Source organism: Mustela lutreola, chromosome 4 (assembly GCF_030435805.1).
Source record: "Mustela lutreola isolate mMusLut2 chromosome 4, mMusLut2.pri, whole genome shotgun sequence".
Classification (NCBI taxonomy): domain Eukaryota; kingdom Metazoa; phylum Chordata; class Mammalia; order Carnivora; family Mustelidae; genus Mustela; species Mustela lutreola.
In genome coordinates this window covers 74,333,860-74,361,686 of record NC_081293.1, presented here as the reverse complement: position 1 = coordinate 74,361,686, position 27,827 = coordinate 74,333,860, and the positions used below count along the sequence as shown (strand labels likewise).

Genomic DNA, 27,827 nt, shown 5'->3' with positions numbered 1-27,827 from the left:
AAGAAACCAACTGTAAAACACAAAGTCTACCACTACCTTAAGAACTGCCATGGGCTTGAGTCATCAAATCTCTTTAAGCCTAAATATCTGTATTAAATGTCAACTTGTTCTTCTAGGTACTGCATTAAGAATGAATAATCTCTGGGAAGGTAAGTGCTAGAAACATGGATTTTTAAACCTAGTGAGATAAATTTAAGTTGATCAAACCCATAAACAGAAAAACTGAGGCAAGAAAAGTCACAATGGGTGGAAAAGGCTTGGTTATAAATTAAATTGATTCATTGTAACTAATTTTAAGTGCTAGGAATGAAAAACATAAAGGGCCAGCATTTCTGCCCAGGAGGTACTTCCACATTTTCCCCCAGAAATGCCAGTTACACTGACCACTCACAAAGCAAAGGCATTTTTGGAGAGTTCTTCCACTGCGGGTTCCTGATACTCAAGTCTCAAAAGTGACAAAAGAATTCTTTTAACTGTATTCCCACTAGAACACACTAGGTTCAACAGCAAGGACTGGAGACTTACATTATCAAGAATCACAAGCAACTTACAAAAATGGGCCACCCTCTTGATTGTGAGATGAGAATGAGGCACATTTCCAAGGCCAAATGGTCACGACAGCCAAGAAGAGCTGACTAAAAGAATGCTCTCCAGGTTTTTCCAGAAAGCTGTCTGCTCATTAGGTAATGGCAAAACAGGACAAGCCTGGCAAGCTTTTAAACATTCCAGTTGCAATATTTCATTTTAAATATTCCACGAGGAATGCAGCCATCACAGAAGTCTGCCTTAGCTAGGAAATGGCCTAACATTTCTGGAAAAAAGAAAAAAATCCAAAAAGGGCAAGCAGCACCCCACAGTAGAGAAACCCAGCCTGTTACTGGCTAGCTGCTGGCCCTCAGGCACATTGCAATGCTCCACATCTGCCCAAGCAAGAAATCAGGCTAGACCACGGTTTTCTAGCAGGAAAGAATTGAGGAAACTCCCAATCGGCTTTTAAAGAAACCAACACACACTGATTTAATCCGATTCTCTGGGAGTGCAGTGCAGGCCTTGGTATTTTGTAAAGCTTAGCAGGATTGAAAATATTGGACAAGACGGTCCCTAAGCTCCCACTCAGGTCTCAGTCAATTCAGGGAAGCATGCAGAACCCACATAATGAATGGAACACAAGACAGCACCGAACATGGGCAAGCATACAGACAGCCAGATATTAGCAGAGAATAATACTCTCAATGAAGCTTGGCTCCCCTGTCCATGAACAATAAATATTCTTAATAATTAAAACAACAACAGAACCACTAGAGGCACAGAACCACATGAAAAGTATTAGGTCATTAACCCCTGGTAATGTTTGTTCTTTTTATCCAATTCCAAACCTACAAACGCTTCCACATCAAGCTATGAAAATGTGGAGACACAAATCTCTTTACTATGAACTACAAATCAGAGTGTGAAAGTGGTAGGTTTTTCATTTCATACATTTTTTTTTTTTAAAGATTTCATTTATTTACTTGACAGAGCAAGAGAGCACAGGCAGAGCAGCAGAGGGAGAGGGAGAAGCAGGCTCCCTAGCAGGGAGCCTGATGCCGGGCTTGATCCTGGGATCATGACCCCAGCCGGAGGCAGTCGCCTAACCAACTGAGCCACCCAGGTGCCCCAGGTTTTTTGTTTCTCACCAGAAAATACAAGGAGTTGATATGGCAAAAGCCAAGAGATTTCTGTATGAGGACATGTGTACTCCTCGTTTTACGGAAGAAAGAAGTGATGATGAATGGTGACAGCCAGAATCAATCCTCCACGAGGGCACTGTAAGTCAAGTCCTTTAAGTGATCTGTTTGAATGAGGCCTTAAAAAATTAAATGCTCAGTCACTTGAGTGTCAGACTTTTGATTTCAGCTCAGGTCATGATCTCAGGGTCGTGGGATCGAGCCCCAAGGTGGGCTCCTGTGCTCAGCATGGAGTCAGCTTGGGATTTTCTCTCTCTCTCCCTCTGCCCCTCCCTACCACCGCCCCCCACGCTGATGACCCTTAAAGGAAAATTAAAAAAAAAATCCCTATCCTTGCTCACAACTGTCCTGAGTTTTCTGGATTCTAGATGAAGAGCCTCTGATCTGATCGTCCCACCTGAAGTGGCTTGTTTGTAAGCCTGCAGGCAAGGTGGAGGGCACGCGAGACCCAGGAGCGCCAATGAGCCTGTTGGGGACCAGTGTCGATGGCCCTGCAGACAGAGCCCTGGACGGTCACACAATACAGGGAGAAGGCGGAGGGCTCTCTGAAGTGGGTCCGTAAGGAGAGCTCTGTGATATTCTGGAACAAAAACTTAGACACGTCTTTTTTTTTTATATTTTCTGCATGGTTCCTTAAGGAATGTACAGTGGCTTGTAAGATACATAAAGCATAGCGAAAGCTCATGAATCAGAAATGAAGGAGAAAAAGAAAAGAGAAAACGGTGCAGAGACATAAAGGGACAGGGCACCAAGAATGAAGCTGGAGCAAAACCATGCACCGTGGGCTGCACCTTCACACCTGAGTTCACTGGCAGGCGCTTTGAGGGGGGAAGCCCAGACAGTCACACAGTTTCCAGTTTCCAAAGGGTGACATCAAAAACAAAAACAAAACAAAACAAAGAAACAAGCAAACACCTCCAAAAAATAGAACCCTTTTTGTACTAAGAGCAGATGGAAGTTTGTTCCCTGGGTCTCTCTAAGGAGAATATAAATACAAATGAACAATAACTCTGTAATATCATTACAGGAGACAGGACAATGAGTTTCTTGAACTCTTGTAAAAGTAATTTTTTTAAAAAACAAAGGAATGGCAACACACCAAACACAACTCAGTGTGGTGGCGGCGGGGGGAGCTGGCGAAGTAAGGCCAGGCCCACAGCCCTCTGAATTCAGATGTGAGGACAGGCTCACAGGCTGCTGGCCACAGTGGATCCGAATTGGGCACTGTACCCCATGGTCGATAGCAGGAGGTGGCAAACATTTCTGAAAGGGGCAGAGAGTAGCGATCCCTGGGTGATTCAGGTCATGATCTCAGGGTCTTGGGATCGAGCCCCACAGCAGGCTCCCTGCTCGGTGGGGACTCTGCTTCTCCCTCTGCCCCTCCCCCTGCGTATGCTTGCTCGTTCTCTCTCTGAAATAAATAAAATCTTTTTTTAAAAAGGGTAGGTCAGAAGGAGTTCTACAGGCCATGGGGTCTCCTGCAAATAGTCATGTCTCTGGGGAAAGTAGCCACAACGTGTAGGTGAATGACCAGTGCCCAGTTAAAACAAAGCTTTATGTAGACACAGGAGTTTGAATTTCACGTACTTTCACATGTCGTGAAATAGAATTCCTCTTTGATTTTTTTACTCAACCATTTAAAAAAATGTAGCAACCGGTCTTAGCTTACATACAGGCCGTACCAAAACAGGCAAGGGGCTGGATTTGGGACCTCTGGGGCCTAACCTCCTGACTCCTCACCCACAAGGCCTGGATACCCCTCCCCCACTCCAGAGAGGTCCTTGACTCATGCCCATTTCTTTCCTCTAGCTTCTGTCTATATCAACTTTTTTTAGATAATGACCATTTCCACATTACACAGGCCAACTATCCTCAAAATGCCAACCAGATGATACCACGAAGAGACATGGGTTCAGCAGTCTGATGTTCCATGGAAATAAGAACATACTCCAGGATGAATTAGCAGCAAAGAAATGGTTTGGTTCCCAGTGTCCCTGTTAGAACACACACACACAGCAGAAACATTTGAATGTACAACTTTACTTCAAGGATCACGTGTTAGAGACACGTGTGTCTTTTAGAGACACATAAAAACACATGTAATTAGCTGAACCACTTAACTACAGGTGTTGTAACACAGGACTTACTCTCTCAGTGGGAATGAGGCCAGATAGTGCCTCGCGACACACAATTAGTCAGGGCAATCCCAAGAAGAAACCCTTCATTCAAGTATCACTCATGTCCCCAAGCTTCTGTCTTGGGGGACAAAATGAGATACTAGGGATCTTGGGAAGCTGGGCTTGTTGCTACTCTCCCCCTGGCTCATGAGAAGGCCCCATCTCTTTAGTGTCCTTGTCTAGGATTTGTAATACTTGTAACCACCCACTCTGGAGAGCTGCTGGGATTACCTAGAATTTACGAGGAAGCCTGGATGAGTGTGATGAAAGGAAGGGATTGTGCATTACCCCAAGGAGCCCCGCTAGGGTTCAGGGAGGTGACAACCCCCCTCGTGGAAACACAGCACACAGCAAACTGTGTCCCTCCCAAACGGGAAACTGTTTCAGAACATGCTCCAAACCACAGAGCTGTAGGGTGTGACACAGGTCTGGGCTGCCCTTCTGCAAACACTGACCCTACAATCTGCCCACCGTAGGCTGTGTTTTATTACCTCTCTGTATTTTTTTGACACTTTCACAATCAGTTCTGTAATGAGCTGTGCATAGGATATGGGCTCCTTGAATCCTGAAAGATTACAGTCCCGCACGGAGCTGTGGAAATGCCGGCGGAGCCCCTCGCACAGCCCCTGAACAGGCGCCGAGCTTGCGGGGCTCTGGGAACGGCAAGGTCATGAATGCTGGTCTGTGCGGCGCTCACATAATGAACAAGGCAAGATCTAGAGTTACATGTAAGTCACTGCCACGATTTCTAAGGACACTTCTTCTTGAGTGCGTGCATTCAACTGCTAGAACACTGAAGCTTTGTGTTGTTAAAACAAGATGCTGGGTTTCATTCCAAACACCACCGCTCCTAAAAATGGCTACAGAGCCTCATCCAAATGAAAATTTATTGCCTTTTAACAGCATTTGCTAAAATCCACATCTTCTGCAGATGATACCACATTCCAGAAAGCCACTGAGGAAAATCCCTGTCAGGGCAACCACGCGTGTCTTTTCAGTTTCTTCCCTGCCTTCATCTGCATCCACAAAGACAAAATTCTAAGCCGGCTTTAAATAATCAGAATAATCTTCTTCATCCTGATGGTCTTACCATCCATGATCTCCATTACATTAAAGAACAAAAGAAAAAGAATGATGGAAAACATAGCATTCATGCTTCCCGGTGGTCACTCCCAGCACTGTCTCTGAAGGCAAGCTGTTTGACCTCCTAAGACCACGGATGAGAACAGCCGGCAGTCACTTATTCGTTGGTCACTTTGAGATAAGATATGTGAGATAAGATACCGTGGAAAGTCCCCGCATAGATGCTTGATCTCTCCTTGCTCCCTCTGTTTAGGGAACCCAGCTGGATCAAGGAAGATGCCTTTCGGAACCCTGAGGGAGATTTACACTATGACCAAGAATTCGTCTCACAGAGGCGCCTGGGTGGCTCAGTGGGTTAGGGCCTCTGCTTTCGTCTCAGGTCATGGTCCCAGGGTCCTGGGATTGAGCCCCACATCGGGCTCTCTGCTCAGCAGGGAGCCTGCTTCCCCCTCTCTCTCTGCCTGCCTCTCTGCCTGCTTGTGATCTCTGTCAAATAAATAAATAAAATCTTTAAAAAAAAAAAAAGAATTCATCTCACAGTGTGCTGTTTAAAAGACTTCTTAAAAGAAAGACTCAGGCTGTCTGCTATCAGCTCTGGTCATGATCTCAGGTTCCTGGGGATCAAGTCCCGAGTCAGGGTCCCTATTCAGCAGGAAGCCTGCTTCTCCCTCTCCTGCTGCCACTCCCCCTGCTTGTGTCTCACTCTCAAATAAATGAATAATAAAATCTTCTGAAAAAAATAGGTAAACTCAACACTGGGGGAAAAAAAGGGGGGGAAGAAACCAGGTATTCATGATGACCCAGATTTTCCCACTCATTAAAGTGGCTAACTGTGCTGCTACAGCTCATCTTCTGGACAGAAGCGTGCATCCAGCATGTCTGGCACAGTGAAGACATGGCTTCTTGTGATCCCATTTCTCTGCTGTTACTGCTCTACTCTCTTCGTTGAAATACGGTAACCCGGGGCACCTGAGTGGCTCAGTGGGTTAAGCCTCTGCCTTCGGCTCGGGTCATGATCCCAGGGCCCTGGAATCGGGCCCCGCATCGGGCTCTCTGCTCAGCGGGGAGCCTGCTTCCCTCTCTCTGTCTGCCTCTCTGCCTGCCTGCCTGTCTGTCAAATAAATAAATAAATAAATATAATCTTCAAAAAAAAAAGAAAGAAAATAAAAATAAAGAAATACCGTAACCCTGACTCCAGTAAAGGAGTTCACGCTCATGCCCAGAATCGCACCCACTAGTGCTGCTCCCTCTTCTTCACGCTAATGCGACCGTTCCCCCAAAACAGAAGGTGCCTTCTAACTCTCAGAGTCTCTACATGCGCCTTGTCGGTCCCTACTGAAATCAAAGCCATCTCCATCTGGCTGCCAACACCCGTCAGCTTTGACCTCCATTTGGGTCAAATTTTTATTGTATGAAAAATGCACTGGTGGCCTGGTCACCTTTTATTGTGTCTACGAATCACACTTACTACTTGGCTCGAGTACTAGCAGCTTTAGTGGAAACAAACCATTCTGTGTTGGCTGAATAGGAACATAGTGGTGAGGCTGACAAAACTGTTACCCATGCATGCTGGGTCTGAACACAGAGAAAATTCATTTTCCAATTACTCACCTTCTGTCACCTGAAGGGGGGAAAATGTGTGTAAAGGTAAAGGAACACACATTTGCTATCGTGTTTCCTTTACCCTTTAAAAAAAAAAAAAATGCTGGGAAGTATCTCTAAATAGAATTCATTACTGGGGCACCGGGGTGGCTGAAGTCAGTGACGTTTCTGACTGTTGGTCCCAGCTCAGGTCGTGATCTCAGGATGGGGAGATGGAGCCCCTGCCTCGAACTCTGTGCTGGGCGTGGAGTCGGCTTGAGACTTTGTCTCTCCCTCTCCCTCTGCCCCACCCCCCACCCTGCTTGTGTGCTCTCGCTCTCTCAAAGAAGAAAGAAAAAAAAAAGGAGAAAAAGAAAGAAAGAAAAGCTTTCATGACTATTATCTTGAGATATTAGCACTAGGCAGCTGCCAAAATATTTTGCAAATGAAGCAGTAATACTAGTTACCTCAGTCTCCTTCCCTCTATGAAATAAACAACTTATTAACCACAGAGGAGCTAAGAAGATTTTAGCTTCTCCTGTGAGTAACTCTCTAAAGACTTCTTTCAGTTAAATGAGCTCCCTCCTGACTATTTGTTCATAAGCTTGCTTCCTGAGATGATGAGAGCCCTAGGTGAGCTAAAATAAAGCACAGGAACCCCCTAAAACAGGGCCTGTCACATTCGTGCTCAGTGCTGGAGAGGAACAAGTCGCAACACCGTAGGAATTTTCTAAGAAAACATGCTCTAGAAATCAAAACTCCTGATAAATATGCAAATCCCTCAGGTGGAATCTTAATGTCAATGTTTTAGGAGCTCTCTTCTATGACTCATGTAAACACAATGGATAAAAAAGTATAAAAAATTTATACGCAAAGTATAAAGTTTTTTCTTTTACTTTTTAGTAAGGACTCAGTGCATTGCTGTATTACTACTGATCCTATGGTCCAAGAGCTGTAATTACTCATATAATTTTGGAATGGCCCCTCTCTACTGGGACTCAGTGGACTAGGTAGATTCACGTGGCAGGACCACACAATCATTATAGTAGACTTTATGGTACTTCATGAATTTAGGATAAACAGAGATGGATGGATTTTCAGGCTAAGATGGAAATTCCAAGAACTACAGAATCGAAGGTCTGAGTGTGTAACTGACAAGGTCCGACTTCTACCAAATACAGTTTTATCTGTATCACACACCATATAATCACTGGCATCGCTTGCTTTTTTTTTTTTTTTTTTTTATAAAATAATTAAACTGAGAAGGCTTAAGGGAGTGAGTGAGGTTAAGGGAATAGGTTGAATTTTTGAAAGGGATATGGGCTGCCCACTCAAAAAATATTTCAAAATAGTAAACTTAACATTTGGGGGACACTGGTTTTTGGGCTGTATCTCCAGAAGGTCAAAACAAAATGCTAGAGCTAAATCAGGGTGTAATCATGACTCATTGATAATCAACTCAGGAGTGGTGTTTTGTTTTGTTTTTTAATCTATGGAAAATATTTCCAAGTCAATAAAAGAAGAAGCAAAACTGTAGAAAGAAATGGGTAGGGCCTCCTTCAAAAGGAATGTGCTACAGACAGAAGTGGTGGGGGTGTAGTCAGGGGCCAGATTTCCAGCTCCATGGTTGGCTCACCAGCCAGCTGGCAGGGAAGATGGCCCTGCGCAAGCTTGGAAAAGCTGTGTATCAGTCACAATTACACAGGGCTTATTAAGATGAGCTCTTAATTTTTCTTCCAGAAGTAAAATGTTAAGGTCCTGTATTTAAAAATACATTTTTAAAGTATGAACAGCCTTGTTAAGCATCTGACTCTTGATCTCGGTTCAGGTTGATCTCAGGGTCACTGAGTCCAAGCCCTGCCACTGGTCTCAAAAAAATAAAAATAAAGAGAAACAATCTGAATTAAAAGTAAATCATTTAAAATTCTGGAACACCGGGGTGGCTCAGTGGTTAAGCGTTTGCCTTCGGCTCAGGTTGTGATCTCGGGGTCCTGGGATCGAGCCCCTCATCATCAGGATCCTTGCTCAGTGGGGAGCCTGCCTCTCCCTCTGCCTGCTGCTCCCCCTGCTTGCGCTCTCTCTTTCACTCTCTCTCTCCCAGACAAATAAATAAATATAGTCTTCAAAATTTTAGCTTAGTAGAGAAAAGGATATTTTAAATTGTATGAGAAGTCAGTGGGAGAATTGTGTGGATTTGGACGCGGGGTACTGTAGTACTTACTGACTGGGCAGAAGGTGGAAAGAGTATAAAGGTTGTGGGTGGGGTGTTACAATTAGAAAAAGTCAATGCTATGTTTAGAAAAGACTTAATGACAGAGTTTGAATGGACTAAAAAACTATAATTAGAAAATACAAGGCTTTAGTAGCTAGCTACAGCTAATGACGGCAAGCCCAGATCCTAGGGGGGTTATTCAGTAAAGCCTTGTTGAATGAACGGAGTCTGAGGTACGTGAGGACTGAGGACGTGACAGGAACAAAAAGGGAAAAGATTTTAGAGACCTTAAGGAAAACAAAGTAGTAGACAACGGGACCAGGAGCCGGGCACTGAAAAGAGAATTCAGGTTTTTAACAGTAGGAAATACATAATAAAATAAAAATTGTCGCCAATATCTCGGGTTGCTCATCTTGCTAGAAATTGGGAAGGCATGAATTATCCGTAAATAAACGATGACTTGGGAGGGAGTGAATGAAAGAGGTTTTGGGGATAATATCTCAGACTTTAACGTAGGTGATGTAGGTCTCTAACCAAAGTCTGCAAATGATTTTCAAAGCACAGACCCCTCATACATTAAAAAGAAAAGAAATAACTGCAGTAGCACTACACTAGCTATAGACACTGGGTGGATAAATATCAGTATTTTTCATAACAAAACACAGAAAGCATTTGCTAAGTAGATATATACAGCAAATCTTAAGCTGGCATAGAAATGATCACCTCTAACGATGTAGCAGGTGACATAGTACATTCACGCAACTTTTAGAAAAGCTTTGTAACAGGTCACAGGCCATACAGTTTTATTGCCAAAAGTTAATATTTGCTGCTGGATTGAGTTTGCTGTGTTTATGTGGCAGTTATGTTTCCTCGATACCAGTTACAGCAAAATCAACTTCCAGGGAAAATCTGAAATGCAGAAAGAGCTGCTGAGAAGGTTTTACAGGAAGTCACCCCAGCCAATGGATGGAAGTCACCATGTGTTATCAGAGGAGAGTTCAAGTTCAAGTTTGGGACAGTGGCTCCCTTACAGAGAGAAAAAAAAAATAGTTCCCTCTTGTGCACCAACTTATGCTAAGTTGAAAAAAACTATCTGGTGACTGAAAAGGCAGAAAAGAGGAACAAGAAGACCAAATCTGTACATATCCAATGTTATTGTTAACTGACCTTGCTGGAAAATTTTATTTCATATTTATTGAAAGCGAAGGGCGCTGACACACCAGTGTGAGTCTGCGAAAGAGTGCAGTGTCCTGTGCCTTGCGCTGGGCTCAGGGAGAGAGGGGCCAAGTAGCTTGGGAGACTCTGAAAGCAGGGGACACTGAATGTGCCTGTGATCCCAAACGGACCCCAGAGGACAGGAGGCATAGACAGATTCCAGCAGCCCTCAGAGCCCCTCAAAGTGCCAGCCTGGTCACACCAGGGCAGGAGCCTGGTTCCCACACTCCTGGGGATGGCGGGGAGTGTCAGGATCTCAGCCCCAGAACTGTGCTGGGGCTGCTGTGACCTCAAGGTAGCCAAGGACATGGAAAAAGAAGAAGGGGCCTTTCAGACCAGAATGCACTTGAACTAGACCAACACTAAGGAGGAGGTAGAATGGTGCACATCTCAAAGGATGCCCACCCAGATAAGGTAAGAGCCCCCCCCCAGCCCTGACATTAGTATTTAGTATTTTGTAAGGAAAAAGGATTAAATTAAATACTTCTGACTAGCAATCTGATTTTGGTTTTTAAAGCACTTCTTTTTAAAGTGCTCCCTTTATAAGAACGATACAAGTAGGGAAGATAAAGGTGGCATAGGAAACGTTAGTGACACACAGGAATCAAGAAGAGGCAGAGATGTTTGTCTCCAGCACTGATGGTCTAGGTTACACACATTTCCTTCCATGCAAACAAATAAGAAATGCAAGTTATAACATAATCTAATTAGAAACATCAGAAGCTGACAAGAGAAAAAGAAACTACCAGGTTAAAATCCACAAGGAAGTAGGGACGTAAGAGGCAGGCAAGCAGGGAGGCACGTCTCTCCTGGCAGGAGCAGGTGTGAACGATTTGGACAGCCTCACGGGGAGCTGAAGCAGAAATTGAAGCCCGGAACGCACCCAAGTGGGAAGAATAAAAAAGCCTTGTCAAGTTAAGCAGAGGCTCGTGAGAGTCCTCCCCTACATGGACGAAGAAACCCACCTCCCACACGGACAGGCTGCAAGGACAGTTTGCCTTGGCATTGAAAGTATTCCTGCGGGGAGGCGGGGTGGGTGTGAGAACTTGTTTGCAGAAGCTGGCCCTTGTGTGCAAAACTGCAACTCAAATTCATCTCACCTGGGTGGTCTGAAACACCTGAAGTGGTAAATTTAGGTCAACGTGGTCCCAGACCCGTGATGCTGCCAGAGACCAGGCAGAAACAAAACAAATTCTACCCCGAAAAAAGGCCATTCATCCTACGCCTCAAAGAACCCCTGCAAGTCCTTTTTCAATGGTAATGACAAATGCCCAGGCAAAAATAAGCAAGCACACAGGAGCAGACAGAGGAGAGAGAAGGGGAACTCTCAGAAAAATTGAGATCCTACAAGCACATTCACCCTTTAATGAGTTCTGTGGCCATGTGTGCAACAACAACTTACTGAGCACCTAGTATGTACCAGGTGCTGTATCAGGTCAGGTCAGCTGTGTCATCGCAGCTGTGCTGTGAACAAGTCACCCAGGGGGTGAAAGCTTCGTTGAAATGACATTATATTCATGTTCATTTATGTTTGGTCTCTGTGTTTTCCTAAGACTTCCAAACACAAAGACTAAGGAGTGCCCGGGACTATTTATTCAAGGACTTTGAAATAAACAGTCACCTCCTAGAGGACTGACATTGACACTGTTGATTCCTCTTCAGGTCCCCAAACCCACGTTCGAGTTAGGCCTAATGATCCTCTAAGCAAACCGCAGACTCTGTGCCTGGACAGAAACATGATGAAAGACACGGATACCGATCTCCGACAGAGCTGCCTTTATCTTTAATGGCAAAGGTCCACACAGAGGAGTCTGGGGTAACAGCATGAATTGGACAAACACTAATTTTAAGACAGATGTGGAAACAGTTGAAGGCACAGGAAGGGTGGAGAGAGGTTAGTCCTATAGTGACACCTACACAGAAGGCCTTTCTTTCTAGGCCAACGCTGTTGGCAAGATCTTGCCGATCTTTGGGTGACTCTGGTGTGTGCACACTCATGACCGACCCTGCTCTTCTCCAGCTTTTCACGGACGACGGCTCAGATCATGACTTCTGTACTTCTGCAGCTGTTCGCTCTTATGAAATATTCTGGTAGTTCTCATTTACCCAGCTTTTGGAACACTAGGACCTGTATTTTCTGCTTTTTGTCTGACGAACCAGGACATTGTAGTGGAGTGACTACAGCTACCACATGCAGGGGACTTCCTCGGGGCCTGGAACTGTGCGAGATACTTTTTAGTTCTTTACTCCTCACAACCTTGTAGGGGCTAAGGCATCATTACCTCCATTTTACAGATGGATACTATGCACCAGACGTTACATCCTGGAACAGATACAGCAGGAGCATGAGCGTGGAAGGTGGACAGATCTGGACTGAAACCCTGACCAGCTCTAGGCATGCTCCTCCCCTAGAGACAAGGCTCAGTTTGGCAGGGCACAGGCCTCCACGTGGATGAAATGAAAGATGGTTTGGCTTCTAAGTAGTGCTGGTTTCTCCTTCCTTCCAATGGATACTCGTCGAAAATTCCTGTCTCCCCCTATAGAGCATCGTCAAATAGTTTTTGAAGCAACTCCTATTGGAAAACTAATGTGGTATTGTACAGACTCCATAAAATAATAAAAGGTCGGGGCGCCTGGGTGGCTCAGTGGGTTAAGCCGCTGCCTTCGGCTCAGGTCATGATCTCAGGGTCCTGGGATCGAGTCCCGCATCAGGCTCTCTGCACAGCGGGGTGCCTGCTTCCTCCCCTCTCTCTCTGCCTGCCTCTCCATCTACTTGTGATTTCTTTCAAATGAATAAATAAAATCTTAAAAAAATAATAATAATAAAAGGTAAATAATCGCTTATATTTATGGATCGTTTTAAGGTACCAATACCCCTTCACTCCTTCCCAACCACTAGTTTGCTTGATGTTTTGGAAAGTTTTTTTTTTTTTTAAGATTTTATTTATTTATTTACTTGACAGAGAGAAATCACAAGTAGATGGAGAGGCAGGCAGAGAGAGAGGGAAGCAGGCTCCCTGCTGAGCAGAGAGCCCGATGCGGGACTCGATCCCAGGATCCCGAGATCATGACCAGAGCCGAAGGCAGCGACTTAACCCACTGAGCCACCCAGGCGCCCTTTGGAAAGTATTTTACTATCTCATTTGTCTTTTTTATCTCTGGGACATAATAACATTGTCCGAACACGACAACACTGCCTTGAAAAAAATGCTAATCCAGGAAATGATGCAAGAAGAAAGAATCAGGCCTTTGCCTTTCTTTCCAGTCCTGTGGAGGCAGACTGACTGCCTCCTTCCTTTTCCTGGGTCTGGGTGCATGCGGGCGGGACGTTTGGTGGCCAGAGCTGGAGGTAAGTAAGGCACGGGAGGGAGAGACGGATGGGACACATTGTTGTCTGTGCTTTTCCTGGTAAGGATGCCTAGCCCAGAAGGAATATGCTTCCTTTCCTTATAAAATAAATAAATAAATAAATAAATAATTTCATTTTCTTCTCAAGCTCTTAAGAAAGTCATCCTAGGGACGCCTGGGTGGCTCAGTTGGTTAAGCAGCTGCCTTCGGCTCAGGTCATGATCCCAGCATCCTGGGATCGAGTCCCGCATCCGGCTCCTTGCTCGGAGGGGAACCTGCTTCTCCCTCTGCCTCTGCCTGCCATTCTGTCTGCCTGTGCTTGCTCTCTCGCCCTCTCTCTCTGATAAATAAATAAAATCTTAAAAAAAAAAAAATAAAGAAAGTCATCCTATAATTGCTCATTCAGAGTGTTCCCCCCCCCCCCCAAAAAAAATCCTCGGAAAGATGTACTGTATTCATCCCACACAGTAGGAGTGCAACAAATATTTGCAATTATCGCAGTGACCGTAGTGTACATCGACCACCCTCTGTGGACAACGCAGAAAATAATGCAGGGATTCCTGTGAGTCTCTGAAAAAGGCAGCCCCGCCTCACTTTTAGGATAGCTTTCTAGATCAGCACGACCTATTTCTCAACTAATGATTATTTCGAAGGCCAAGCGTGTGGACATATTTTGTCTGGGGCCGCAAGGTTTCAGATACATTCAGAGTTAACATTTAAAAGCTTGAGAAGGGGCGCTTGGGTGCCTCAGTGAGTTAAAGCCTTGGCCTTTGGTTCAGGTCATGATCCCTGCCTTTCTGCTCAGTGGGGAGCCTGCTTCCTTTTCTCTCTGTCTGCCTCTCTGCCTACTTGTGATCTCTGTCAAATAAATAAATAAATAAAATCTTTGAAAAAAATAAATAAAAGCTTGAGAGATTTCAGATGCATTTAAAGCTGGCTTCCTTTACCTAGCCGCCTCTACTGGGCCCTTCTGGAACTCGTGTTAGTATGTGGATTATAATCCTGTTGGCCAAATAAAAGTTCAGAAGTGCTGCTAGCTTTTTCAGGTGTTAATTTAATCCTACACAGAACACACACACACCCAAACAAAAAATAGAAGGCTTAAAATGAGCAGATAGGAAAAGCAAACCCTCTGGGCCCTCAAATTTCTCACTCTCTGACTGCACAGGGCCCGGCATCAGTTTGTAGGCCCTGCTCTCAGACCCTCCTCACCGCAGGAGGGTCTGCTGACTGGGGTGTGAAGGAAAAGACCACCTACCCCTTCCTTACTAATGCCTGACAAAGCTCCCTATCAGAACCGGCACGGGATTCTTGAAGCAGGCAAGAAGTACTAAAACCCCACTGATAGGCAAAGCTGCCAAGTGCCACCACAGCTTGTCAAGTAGAAGATACCATATTAGATGGGAATAAAACAGATGCTTTTCACTTAATATTTTTAAAGATAGTACAATATTGAGAGTCTCCGCACTTGAAGATCGCTCCTATAAAAGGCAGCTGGACGCCGGTCACTCTCGCTTCTTTAGTTGATGCCGCCTTCATTCTGGACCTTCTTGCCTGTCTTATGTGATCCCCTAAAACGGAGCGCCCACTGCCTTTTCCTTGCTGCCACCCCTGCCCAGCCCTGGTCATGACCCAGCCCCCTTCAGGACCCTCCCCCCCAAGTCCTCCTTGGCCATCTCTCCTCCCAGCCGGCCAGGAATACACCTCAAAGATAGTTCAGTGATAAGCATAATAACAGTAATAAACACGTACTGAGCACCTACTCTGTGCCAAGTTCAAGTCTAATTCTATGAGGCGGTGAACCCTCTCGGGAACCAGCATAAACCACCTGAGGCTTGTGGTGTGATAAAGATCAACCATTCGCAATCGGCCTGCGCACTGAGGCCTAAGCGAAGCTCGCAGCCCACCTCTGGTGTGGACCGAACCCCTGTCTGCAGGGGTCTTCCCACGGAGTCAGTGATCACTGCTACCATTTTTAGGAAGCAAAATTAATAGGAGCCTCTACTGGGGGCACCTGGGTGGCTCAGTCGGTGGAGCAACCGACTCTTGATCTCAGCTCAGGTGTTGATCTCAGGGTCGTGGCTTGAGCCCCTCACAGGCTCCACGTTGGGCGTGGAGCCTACTTTAAAAAAAAAAGAAAAATAAAAAAGAAAAATAGGAGCCCCTATTGCCAAGAAAGGAACTTTTCTTTGACAATCTATTTCCCAAAAGGGGATGGCCCGGATCACTTCTGGATTAGGCTGAACCTCCTCAATACAGTCCACTCATCTGAACCCACCGAGCCGAGGAGCCCCGGGGCGGACCCCGAGGTGCCGCCCGCTGCCAGCCTGGCGCTGAGTCAAGCTGAAGGGCTAAGGGCCACCAGGGGAGGCGGCTGCCGGTTCCTCCACGAGGTCTGTCATTAACGTCCCCTCCGAGGAGGTGGCAGGCACAAAACCCCAGGGAGTGCCGCCGACGTGCGCCCAGCGCACAGACCCGGCGGAACCGGCCGGGGCTCTGGGCCACCCACGAGCGGCGCGGAGATGACACGGAAGAAAAGGCAGGTCCGGGGAAGCTCTTGGGGAAGAGAGGAAATCTCCCGTCCCTGTCCCTCTGGCACGGTCAGGACCGCCGCGCGCTCCGGAGCCCCCCTCCCGGACGTGGCAACCCCGGGCCGCGCAGGTTCCCCGGGGCGCGGGCGGAGACGGACTGCCCCGCGAGGGCTGCCCCGCGTCCCCCCTCCCAGCTCTCCCTCCTCCTCCTCCTCCCTCCCAGCGCCGGAGCCTCCGCGCCCGGCTGCTCGCCCGCTCCCGGAGAAGGGGACCCGGTGCCCGGGAGCGGCGGCGGGGTGGGGGCAGGCGGCCCGCAGCCTACCGTCTTCTGTTTCTTAATCCCCGACATGCTGGCGGACTGGACGCTGCGCGGCGGACGGACGCTCGGAGCTCGACTCCCGGGAGCGGAGGTGCGGGAACTCTCCGCGCGGCGGCGGCTGCTGGGGCCCGACTCCCGGGAAGGAGGTATAAAAAGGCTCCCGCAGACACGTCGCACTTCCCTTGACCGGCCCCCTCCTCCTACTCCTCCCCCCGCCGCGCTCCTCTCCGCCCCGTCGGCTCCGCCAGCAGCGCCCAGCCCAGGGGACCCGGCCGCCGCCTGGGCGGGTCCCGGCCCGGCCCCCTACTCGCCCGAGCGGCCGCGCCCCGGCCAGGCCGGGGTCGAGTTCGCCCTCCCCTCGCCCGCGCCCAGCCGGTGCCAGCGCGCCCCCGCCTCCCGCCCCACCCCGCGTCTCTTCCAGGAAGGATTCCAGCCTCCGGGACGTGCCTGTGGGCAGGGTCTTCGGGGGGCAACCGCGGCGAGGGTTCCGGTTACTGATCCTGCGTCTGCACCCGGCCGTGCGCTCCTCCTGCGCCCCCGGGGCCCCGCGAAGCCATCTTGGCCTACTTTCTCCCCATCTTACTAAGAAGCAACTGAGGCTTTCAGACTTTCCCCCAAGTTATATTCCAAGTGAGGGGCCTCAAACCCAGGCTTTCTATACCAGCGTCATCACATGCGATGATAAAATAAGGGGCCCGGGGCTTACCTGCGCTCCCGAGCCGGCATGGCCCTAAGGGGTTTGCGTGCATTTGCGCCCTGGAGCTCAGGATAATGTCTGCCTGTCACAGGTGGGCCCGCTCAGGCTCAGCTGCAACTCACAAAGTCAATTAAGCAAGGGCAGCCCCAGAAAATGGCCATGGGTAGCCCAGCGAGTTTTCTCAATCCACCTCCTGCCCCTAAGTATTTCTATAGTCCTTCTGTGGGTTCAGCAACTAAGATGGGCTCTTCGAGGAAAGAGCAAAAAGGAGGCCCAAATCACTGATGGCCTAAATCCTAGGAAACCAAGGTTTTATCCGAAGAAGGTATGAGGCCACTCTCTTAACCCAGAAGTCTGGGGGAAGCAGAGGTACAAGGGGAGGGAAGCTGTAATTAGTGACAAGCACTTGGAGGGCAGTTGCTGGGTCTCACCCCTCTTTGTATCTTAACTCCTTGAGTAATGCCACAAACAGATCAGTAAGACCACACTTTCTGAAAAGGAGCCATTAAGATGCCCAGGGGCCACACAGCTCCTGCAGCCGTGGCCCTTCTGGGAAGGGGCTGGAGAAGTTATTTCTTCTGAGGAGGTCAAGGGTAGAACTTTGGTTTCAGACCTAACTGGACTTCTGGACCATGGACAGCTTTCCAGACAGACCCCTTCATGCCTTCTCCATGGCAAAGTGGGAAAGAAAATGGTCAGCAGTCGAAAACCAGGAACCCAAACAAAACAAAAAATCCCTTAAAAGGCAGTCTTACATGTTTGTACAGACTTAAAATGTCAGTATATGTATTTTCTTACCCATTTGGAGTAAGCGGCCACCACTCCCTTCAACTGTGAGCAACCAGAGGGCAGATACTGGATTTGAGTTTCTGTTCTGAACACAAACCCTTTGAATTCATGTGGTTTGAGCAGTAACATCCATTCTTGTTTCATTGGAAAAATCCTCTTGTATCCATTCCAACCATATTTCGAACCCTGCCAGATGTAAGCAAAAAGGTGAATGAAGTGTGGATGGGGAAAGAGCAATTGGTGTGATTGCTGTGTTTTTTCACAGGATCTCTAAAATAGTAGTGTTTCAGAAACAGAAGGAAGTGGAGGACGAGTATCTAAGGGTTAGTTTCTGGAAAAGGAAGATGCGAATGTCTAGACCTAGGGGAGGTCTTGAGATCCTTTACTGTCCAATCGCCCGTCTCCATATTTCACAGAGGGGCCATGTCGAACTGGTACCCGGAGGGGAGATAGAACGGGACCCTTGACCTTCGTCACCAGCTGGAGGCAGAGGTGAGCCTCCAGCCTGGGTCAGAGGCTCCCTCCACGCCCTGTGACCTAAATCACTCCACCTTTAGGTTGGCTAGTTCAAGACACCACGAAAACTACACACAGGACTACTTATCTCGTTTTAGATTTAATTAATTCTCAAGTAGTACTTTGGAACAGTCATGCTTTACTACTTCTTTGGAAGCAGTTCTGGTGACGTAGGCGGCCTTGCCTCCCCTCCCCTCCCCTGGGTCCAGGCTGCATCGTCAAAGACCCTTCCACAGCCCAGGCCATCCGTTCCGCTGTAATTCAGCATGGCAACTCACTCAAAAGCAAACTAATCATTCTTTTTTACTTTCACAGGTTTTTTTGTCTTCTTTCAAAGGCAATGTCTTGAATTCTTTTTCATCTCACTACCATCTTGGTCCTAGGAAAGGACATTCCTTCCTGTGAGCAACCAGTAGCTTAATTTTTGGAGTCTGTGATTCCAGCCCATCAGAGCCGAAAGCAGGAAGAGCGAGGAAGTGTTAAAGTCTGTCCATTCATAAGGACACAATCTCCATAAATTTCTCAGTAATGCTCCCTCCAAGCCCTCGCTATAAAGTACCGTGAGCTACCCTGTGCCAATTTGTAATCCTTACACTAATTTGCATGAGGGGCTTTTTTCTCTACTGCCTATTTACTTTTCTTCCTTCCAGAACTGGCTGGGTTTAATAATTAACTTAATGAGGTGGTGGTTACTACTTGGTCTTTTATTGTTTAGAAAAGATGGAATCAGTGAGCTCCCAAAAATAAACAAAGGAAACACATATACAAAGAACATCAGTGTTGGTGCGAGCTTTATGCCATAGGTTCTCCAACACATTTGACGTGGGCTCATCACAGTTTAGGTGATCTAGCTTGGAAACAAGCTCCCCAGGATGGCCATTCCCAGAGAATGCGGTGACACTGCCCCCTAGTGGTCGTAATGGAAAAAAGACCTTATTGTTGAAACCCCCTGATCCCCTTAACCAAAAATAAATTCAGGAGTCCCCTTGAGTCAAGAAGCCCTTAGAGAAAGTCGTCTAAAGGAGCCAAACACTCTTCCTAGGCATAGGTACTCCCAAGGGAAGCAAGATGCGATCCCTGTGTTCAAGAAACTCACAGTCAAGTGAGGGAGACAAACAGCGTCCCACCTCCCTCCCAGTCATTCCAGTGCAAACCCTGGCTGAGCAGGTAAAAAATCTAACCTAACCGTTAATCTTCAACGCACATCTGAAGGGTTCCACTGTGGTGTGGGTCTGCTGACGGGAGTTCCCAAAACCACTCTCCTGGGGTATCTTCAACAATTTCCAGTTTGGGATTCTGGATGGCCCATTTAAAAATTCCGTGCCCTTAAGCGATGTGAGAGGAGATCCTTTCAAGATTTCTGTGTGCCCGTTCCATCCCTGTTCTGTCGCCTACACCTGAGTCAACAGGACAATTTTATAGATGTTTATCTTTCCAAAGCATCCACTGTCCTCGGAGAAAACACTACTCTTTTTTTCACTTGTATGCTTTTCATTTAAGTCACATGAAAGGCAATGACTTAACTTCACTCACAGTTAAAAGTGGCAGAAATAGGTTTGGGGTCACATGCTATGGAGCTTAGTAAACAATTAGGTGGGGGGGTGGGAATGCAGGAGACTGTGGGCATCTCAGTGCATCCGACGATCAGAGAACATTCATTCGGCTGTGGGTATCTGTCATTCTTTTTCTAGAAGAAATGGAGGGCATGGATTAAATAGGCCACTCAGTTAAAAGAAAGGATGTTGTGGGAGCACAGAGGAGGGACATCCAGCTCAACTTTGGAAGACAGAGGTCAAATTTTGTGGGGGACAAAATACATGAGCTGAGACTTGAAAGAAGGCTAGGGTTTTGCCCACTCTCCCCTCTCCTCCCCAAAATGGGTGTGTGTGTAAATGTAAAAGTGGAAAAGCACAGAGCTGCACGAAATCACATGGTATGTTCAGAAAATTGTAAATATCTGTGTGGCTGAGTCCGGGACATAAAACAGAAGAAGGGGGGAAGGCTGTAGGAGGAGAGGGGTGCCCCGTGTGACTCCACAGCGATATGAATTCACACGTTGTCTTCTTCATGCTCATCCAAGGACATCAGCCAACAGGGCTGATCTTCCAACTCTGCATTGGTCCATATGGGACACTTCTGCATCCCAGGCTGAAAAGTCATTGTCCTGAGGGTCCCTGGTCTGGTAGGGGAGATGTACACAAATAATTCTAAGGAAACGTGATACGACGTGCTGGAATAACGGCATATTCGAAGTGATAGGGAGAGGACCTCGAAGAAGGCAGTGAGTGCTGGCCTATGAACAGATTCTAGTGGGTGGTGATGGTTTAACTTGAGTTTCAAGGATAAGGCAGATAGAAGGGGAATCGGGCTCGAGGCTGACGTTCCTGCTACCCCAGCACTCCCTGGCCTGCTTCCTGAAGCACCCCAGCCTTCTGTAAAGACCCAGGCAGGGCACAGCAAAGCTGCTGCAAGCCGGGGTGCACAGCAGCCAGGATCCTCCTGCCCAGAGCCTGCACATGGAGGAAAAGGCCACACTCCCAAGGAAAAAGGGAGGCTCTGCCACCGTTTCTGGGGTGGAACATGGTCCACAGTTTTGTTGACTCATTGTACTGATTTGAAGAGAAGAACATTTATGAGTACACACTCACGTTATGCAAAACAGAAACATTCAGGGGAGTTAGGGAAATGCACTCGAAAACTCAATAAACCGCAGTGAAAACAAGTTACGTTTGGTTGCTGGCTGAGTTTCCAGCCTTCAGCCTTTGTTTTAAAAGGTGCTCAGCAAGGAGGAAGGTAATGCAGTCCCTGGTGCTAAGAGGCTTTAAATCATTAGAACAGTTTCTAACTAAACTTACTTAACAATTATGTAGTTAACAAAGTATGTCCCTTAAATTATTAGAAAAATGTCCAACTAAACTGATTAAAAATTTGAAAGATTTTACACTTATTTATTTATTTGAGAGAGAGAGAGAGCAAACATGAGAGGGGGTAGAGGGGGCAGCAGACTCCCTGCCCAGCAGGAAGCCCAACGTGGAACCCAATCCTAGAACCCTGGGATCATGACCTGAGCTGAAGGTAGATGCTTAACAACTGAGTCATCCAGGCGTCTTTACACTGAGTGAAATTTTAAAGCATATTTTATTTTTTTTTTTTTTTCAAAGATTTTATTTATTTATTTGACAGAGAGAGATCACAAGTAGGCAGAGAGGCAGACAGAGAGAGGAGGAAGCAGGCTCCCCACTGAGCAGAGAGCCCGATGCGGGACTCGATCCCAGGACCCTGAGATCATGACCTGAGCCGAAGGCAGCGGCTTAATCCACTGAGCCACCCAGGCGCCCCTTAAAGCATATTTTAAAGGAAAGAAGGGAGAAGGAAGGAAGAAAAAAGAAAGAACAAAAAAGCAAAAAGAAATGGAAGTTGTGATATTTGAGCTAAAATTAAGAAAACGTCACAAAAGATGACATATTCAGAGAAATTAGTCCTACTTTTAGAAATGTCTTTAATTGTGAAAGGACAGAAGTGTCCCATTCAGAAATAAGTCACATTGAGTTATATGGTAAGTGCTCTTTTCCAATATAATGGAGAAATGTGGTGGTATAATAAATTAATATAATTACTAGAGGATATCAGAGATACTATAAATGAGTAGTTAAATTGCAAATAATTGGAATATAATATGTTGAGCATAATTTATTAGTGTGTCCTAAACCTTCTAAAAGGATTTTATAAATTTCACATCATGTAAAGATAAGCAGTTTTAAAAAATCAATATAATCTATCTCTTTTATCTAAAAAATTTTTTTTAAGTTTATCTAATTTTTTTTTTTTTTTTTTTTTTTTTTTTTTTTTAGTAATCTCTATGCGTCAGCATGGGGCCCAAACTCATGACCCAGAAACCAAGAGTCACCCACTCTTCTGACTGAGGCAGCCTGATGCCTCTCCAGCTCTTTTACATAAAGGTATTAAAATCCTAACTTAGAGACCTCAGGTTTCCTGACAATATCATAAGACAGTTTTTATGGGTACTGACATTTTCTGAAAAAGTGATAGCTCTCTCTGTATATTGCTATTTTTCTTTTTTTTTTTTTTTTAAAGATTTTATTTATTTGTTATAGAGAGAACACAAGCAGGCAGAGTGGCAGGCAGAGGCAGAGAGAGAAGCAGGCTCCCTGCTGGACAAGGAGCCTGATGCGGGACTTGATCCCAGGACCCTGGGATCATGACCAGAGCCGAAGGCAGTGGCCCAACCCACTGAGCCACCCAGGCGTCCCTATATTGCTATTTTTCAAAGGTTTTAGATGCTGCTGTAAAGAATAATATTAAAATTCATTTAAAATGTTACCAGATTCATTTCTTAATCTTTATATAATATTTTCAGTCATCAGATACTAAAGGTACAAACAGCTACAATCATAGGAGAAATCAGTCTTCTAAAGAAAAATGGGCAACGGTCCCATTATAATAAAAATGATCAATATTGGCCAAAATCGATATATATACTGCCCTCACAAACTTACGCAAAACCTCGAAATCATTCTATTTTCAGAACACTGTCTTTTCTTAATTATACGCTCCCCACTTCCAGACACACACACACTTGTTTTACTTTGGTTCACTTTTAGTTTCGAGAAAGACAATTCTGTTCTAGAAAGGGTGGGGTTGTTCTTCTGAAGCCCTAATGGTTCTCCAACTTTATAACTAACTTTATAACATTATAACTACCTGATTAATCAAAGTCGAGAGTGGGGGTGGGTCTCAGGCATGGGTAGTTTTAAAGGTTTCTCTGTAAGACCATCAGTGGTTCGGAAAGGGGAGGATGTGTCAAGATGACCTCTATTAAATCGCAGAGTGCTCCCCCCCCACACACACATACACACAGTTTCTCATGCCGGACGCTATCAAGCTTAGGACCCAGAAACAACAGTTCTAGAAAGTTCCCAGGTGATGCCAATGCTGCTGGCCCAGGCACCACAGTTCTGCGGATCTCTGCCTTAACAGAGGTCTCCCAACTTGCCTGCATATTTCAATTTGTTATAGGAAATTCAGAAAATAAGTAGAAAGAGAAGAAACAGGTGTGCTAGGAACACAAACTTGAGTAACATTGTTAAAAAACCACCCCACTACCAAGAATAAAATGTGTGGACAGGAAGGAAATTGATTTTGCCGGGAGTTCCCAGCTCTATTAAAATCTCACCGGAAGCCTTCACGGTGATGCCTTTGGCTGCCTGGGCTCCCTCCCTCCCTGTCAGTCTACAGATCTCTGGACTGGGGCTTCCCCCAGAACATGCCACACGGTGGGCAAGATTCTGCTTTGTCCCCCGGTGGGAAGCCACTAATCTAGCCCACTGGTTCTCCACTGCACCACGACAAGATCCCCTGGGGTGCTTGTAGAAACACCCAGTCCCGAATCCCCCGTCAGAAGTCCCCTGTGAGGCCACGTGTACTTCTAATTCTCACGGAGGGTTTTTTAATGAAGCCTCAGTCCTTTTTATCTCCCCAGATGCTTTGTTTCTTCAGAGTCCTTTTTCCTTTCTTGAAGGGCTTTTTACTTTAAAACAAGGAAAAGAGGGGCACCTGGGTGGCTCAGTGGGTTGGGCCTCTGCCTTCCGTTCAGGTCATGATCCCAGGGTTCTGGGATTGAGCCCTGCATCGAGCTCTCTGCTTAGCAGGGAGCCTGCTTCCCTTCCTCTCTCTCTCTCTCTCTGCCTACTTGTGATCTCTTTCTGTCAAATAAATAAATAAAATCTTTAAAAAAAAATAAATAAAACAAGGAAAAGAATCAAGTTATACTTTCTGTGTTCCATCCTGAGTCCAAAATGGTCTTGACTGACTGGCAGAGGGCCAGAATGGGGAAATATTAGGTGTAAAAATCAGGTAAGACCTAAAATATTGTCCCACTGTATCGTTTTTTTCTGACATTATTCACTGAATCATTAACATCTTCTTCTGTTGGTCTGGGGTGCTCCCCCCAGGAGGCACGATGTTAGCTGAGGTTTCCCCCACCACGGAGGTCCGCGGAGAAGCAGCTCAGTTACAAATTATAACTTGGAACTTTTTGCCCGTTTGTTCTTCCAGACGAACTGATGACTTATTTTATTAAGCCCCCTTTCCTGCCCCCTAAATTTGTACAGGGCTTCTCTTACACATTTAATTTAGGAAGAATGACAGAACCATCAGGTTTCTTCTCTAGCACATGGTATCTTTGTTCTGGTCTCTTGAATTTCATGCCCGTGGACAAACCTCCCCATGGAACTAGAAATGGACCTTCCCATCCTCCTCCTTTCTATCATTCTTGTTTTGAAGGAATGCTAAGGATTATTATATTCAATTACTTTTAAAAACTTGGTTATTGGGGCGCCTGGGTGGCTCAGTGGGTTAAGCCTCTGCCTTTGGCTCAGGTCATGATCCCAGGGTCCTGGAATGGAGCCCCGCATCGGGCTCTCTGCTGAGCAGGGAGCCTGCTTCCCTTCCTCTCTCTCTGCCTGCCTCTCTGCCTGCTTGTGATCTGTCTCTGTCAAATAAATAAATAAAATCTTTAAAAAAAAAAAAAAACTAGGTTATTTACTTATTAAAACTACTTTCCTTTTCTACCCCCCGACACACATAATGGAGACATGCTTTGAGAATCGGGGACCTCAAGAACAGAATCCAAGGCCAGTTGAGGGGCCCTTCTGGGAGGGTGGCTCAGGTGCTTCCGAGAGTGGTCAGCCTAGACAGGGCTCACACCCACAAATGGCCCCTCACCAGCTCTCTGAGCTACAGTGCAAGGCTGGGCCGGCACCATGAAAGAGTTGTGTACAGGACACACCAGAAGGATCCTAGGCATGGTGTCAGAAGACCTAGATTCGTGGCTTTTTGTTCGTCAAGCAGTTCCCTTCTGCTAGACAGGCATGGGATGGAGGCCGAGCATAGTCCCAGAAGAGCCCCTAGGACCAACCTGAGTCCTCTGCCAGGACTCTCCTGTTGCAGCTTCACTGTTGGAAGGAGGCCTTTCCCTTTCCTGAGGAAGGTCAGGATGGTATCTACTCTGTGTAGAGATGCTGACGGCCACATCTGCTCCACATGGAGGAGTCTCAATGACTAAAAGCCCCATGGCTTCAATTTCCTAGTATCTACCTCCAGCTTCCCAGAACCCTTGGCTCCCCCAGGCTCTTCTTGTGATCCTCTGCCTTGGGGTTACCCCAACACACTGGCTTACTTTGACTCAGATCATCTGACTCGGGTGCTCTCTTCTGGGACCCAAACAGGCCTGACTTCTTTAAAACCACCTTTCTGAACCGCTGTGGATGCTGCATGACGGGCTATGAAATTCCCAGCATGGTCCCAAACACTGCTCAACAATCTACCTCACAGAGCTGAGTCAAGCATGATGATTCAAACTTGCCTTTACATTTAGGACAATTCAAGGTGTCAAGACTGATGAAACTTCTGTCAGAACTTCCAGGCTTATTTCACAATGGCTAGAATCCCATCCAGAAGGTGAAGATCTTCTGAAGTACGAAAAATTGGTGGCAGCTTCAGGTTATTGTGCAAACAGCGACAGCCAACTGTAGCCCGATTATTTATTGCAGTTTATATTAAACAATACTTTCTTGTAGAGCATATTAAATCTAGGCTCCCTTTAAGGTGTGGATTTAATGACATTCGGTGTGAAATGTTTCTGCGCATTCTAACTTTGCTTCAATTCTGCTCATTTCATTTTATTACATTATTTTATTACAAATGGCCTCTGTCTCTTCTGCTGATGCACCATGTAACCCTGCGATAATTTGGATCCAATTATTTAATTAGGCTGTCAAAGAGATCACTAGTGACGACTTCTATAAAGTTTTCCTATTCTGCAAAGATAATGAGAATATGTCTCTGATGTATGACACATGGTCTTTAGCCTTAAAAAAAAAAGAAAGGAACATATTTCCTTTATCAGCCAGGAACACTGGACACAGAGTTCTTGGTTCTGCATAGTATCTAAAATGTGTTCCTTTAGCACAAGGGTTCATGTTAATGGCTAAGTTCTTCTGATTTCTAGACATCATGGCCAGAAAAAAAAAAAAAAAATCTGGCAAACAGGGAAATCATGTCCATTTAATCTGTAGCCATGATCTCTAAAGTTAATGTGGGACTGCTGTTGGATGAGCTCTACTTTGAGAAATGTGTGTTCAAAGTCCCCTTTCCTTTTTTTAAGGCAGCAGCTATTTATTTATTTATTTATTTATTTATTTATTTGACACAGAGAGAGAGAGATCACAAGTAGACAGAGAGGCAGGCGGAGAGAGAGGAGGAAGCAGGCTCCCTGCTGAGCAGAACTTGATGTGGGGCTCGATCCCAGGACCCTGGGATCATGACCTGAGCTGAAGGCAGAGGTCTTAACCCACTGAGCCACCCAGGCGCCCCCAAGGTCCCCTTTCAGTTTCAAGTTTCGAACTGTTAGGGGGCTTGGCTAAGGGAAAGTCATGGATTGACTCTCCCACCCGGCCACCCAGCCATCGAGGGTGGAATAAGGAGCTCAAAGTATGACTTCAACTGAGGAATCCTCGGTTTCCATAGGCAAAGGCGTGGGGGCTCCTTTGACACTTGCAAAATAACATTTCATCTGCTTTCTCACGCAGAGAAACCTCAGAAAGTTTCTAATTTCCTAATGGAGTCTATGCCACATTTTACTTATTCTTCAGTTGTTTGGAACTTTGAATGGTTTTGAACAGACAGAATGTTATATATTATGTCAAGGTTCCTCAGCTAGGTCTCTGATCACCAGCCCCGGAGAGAAAAATCTATTCAGTCAATAAAACACCTGAAATTTGGTATGTATGCAATTATGCAGGGGAAGATAATATTTTTATACAATGCATAAACTCAGAAATCACTATTTTTTTCTTCAGGTGAATGCTGGGGTTTGGGGAGAAGTGGATTAGTTAGAGAAGGAGAAACAGTTATGAGGGATGCCTGGGTGGCTCAGTAAGTTAAGTGACTGCCTTCAGTTCAGGTCATAATCTCAGGGTCCTGGGATTGAGTCCCACATCCCGGGGGTGGGGGGGGGGGCGGGGAGTGGTACCCTGTTCAGCAGGGAGTCTGCTTTTCCCCCTCTCTCTCACAGCTGGTATGTGCTCTCTCTCAAATAAATAAATAAAATCTTTACAAACAAAAAAGAAATATCTGTGAGCTGCAACAAGTCTAAGAAACGTTTTGTGTATTTTGAAGGATTTCCAAGTCAGTGGCTCTTTATTTTAATTCCATGGCTCTCCTTTTTTTTTTTTTTTTTTTTTTTTAAATCAAAAGTGTATCGTGTGGCAAACATACACACAAAAAGATGCTCAACATCATTTTTCATCAGGGCAATGCAAATTAAAATCACCATGGGGTACCACCTCACACCCATCATAATGGCTAGAATCAAAAGACAAGAAACAACAAGTGTTGGCAAGGATGTGGAGAAAGGGGAGCCCTCTTGTACTGTTGGTGGGAATGCAAACTGTGCAGCCACTCTGGAAAGTGGTGTAGAGCTTCCTCAAAAAATTAAAAACAAAAATAGAGGGCACCTGGGTGGCTCAGCTGGTTAAGCAACTGCCTACGGCTCAGGTCATGATCCCGGAGTCCCAGGATGGAGTCCCACATCGGGCTCCCTGCTCAGCAGG

At 46.1% G+C, this 27,827-nt stretch overlaps 2 protein-coding genes across 4 annotated transcripts in view; both read right to left on the bottom strand.

Moving 5' to 3' along the window:
• The window catches only part of PAPSS2 (3'-phosphoadenosine 5'-phosphosulfate synthase 2), a 68,569-nt gene extending 50,744 nt beyond the window's left edge, over nucleotides 1-17,825 (bottom strand). Inside the window, exon 1 of one of the 3 annotated variants that reach the window (XM_059170259.1) lies at nucleotides 17,689-17,825. In XM_059170259.1, coding sequence (XP_059026242.1) covers nucleotides 17,689-17,823 — 135 coding nt within the window. In that variant the 5' untranslated portion in view covers nucleotides 17,824-17,825. Of the gene's footprint in view, nucleotides 1-16,196; nucleotides 16,329-17,688 lie in introns of those variants that run through there. The other 2 variants (XM_059170261.1, XM_059170262.1) reach the window with 2 other exon arrangements.
• MINPP1 (multiple inositol-polyphosphate phosphatase 1) overlaps nucleotides 17,731-27,827 on the bottom strand; it is a 118,167-nt gene continuing 108,070 nt past the window's right edge. Inside the window, exon 6 of the mRNA XM_059170264.1 lies at nucleotides 17,731-17,865. The gene's annotated coding sequence lies outside the window, so the exon portion shown is untranslated. The remainder of the gene's footprint in view (nucleotides 17,866-27,827) is intronic.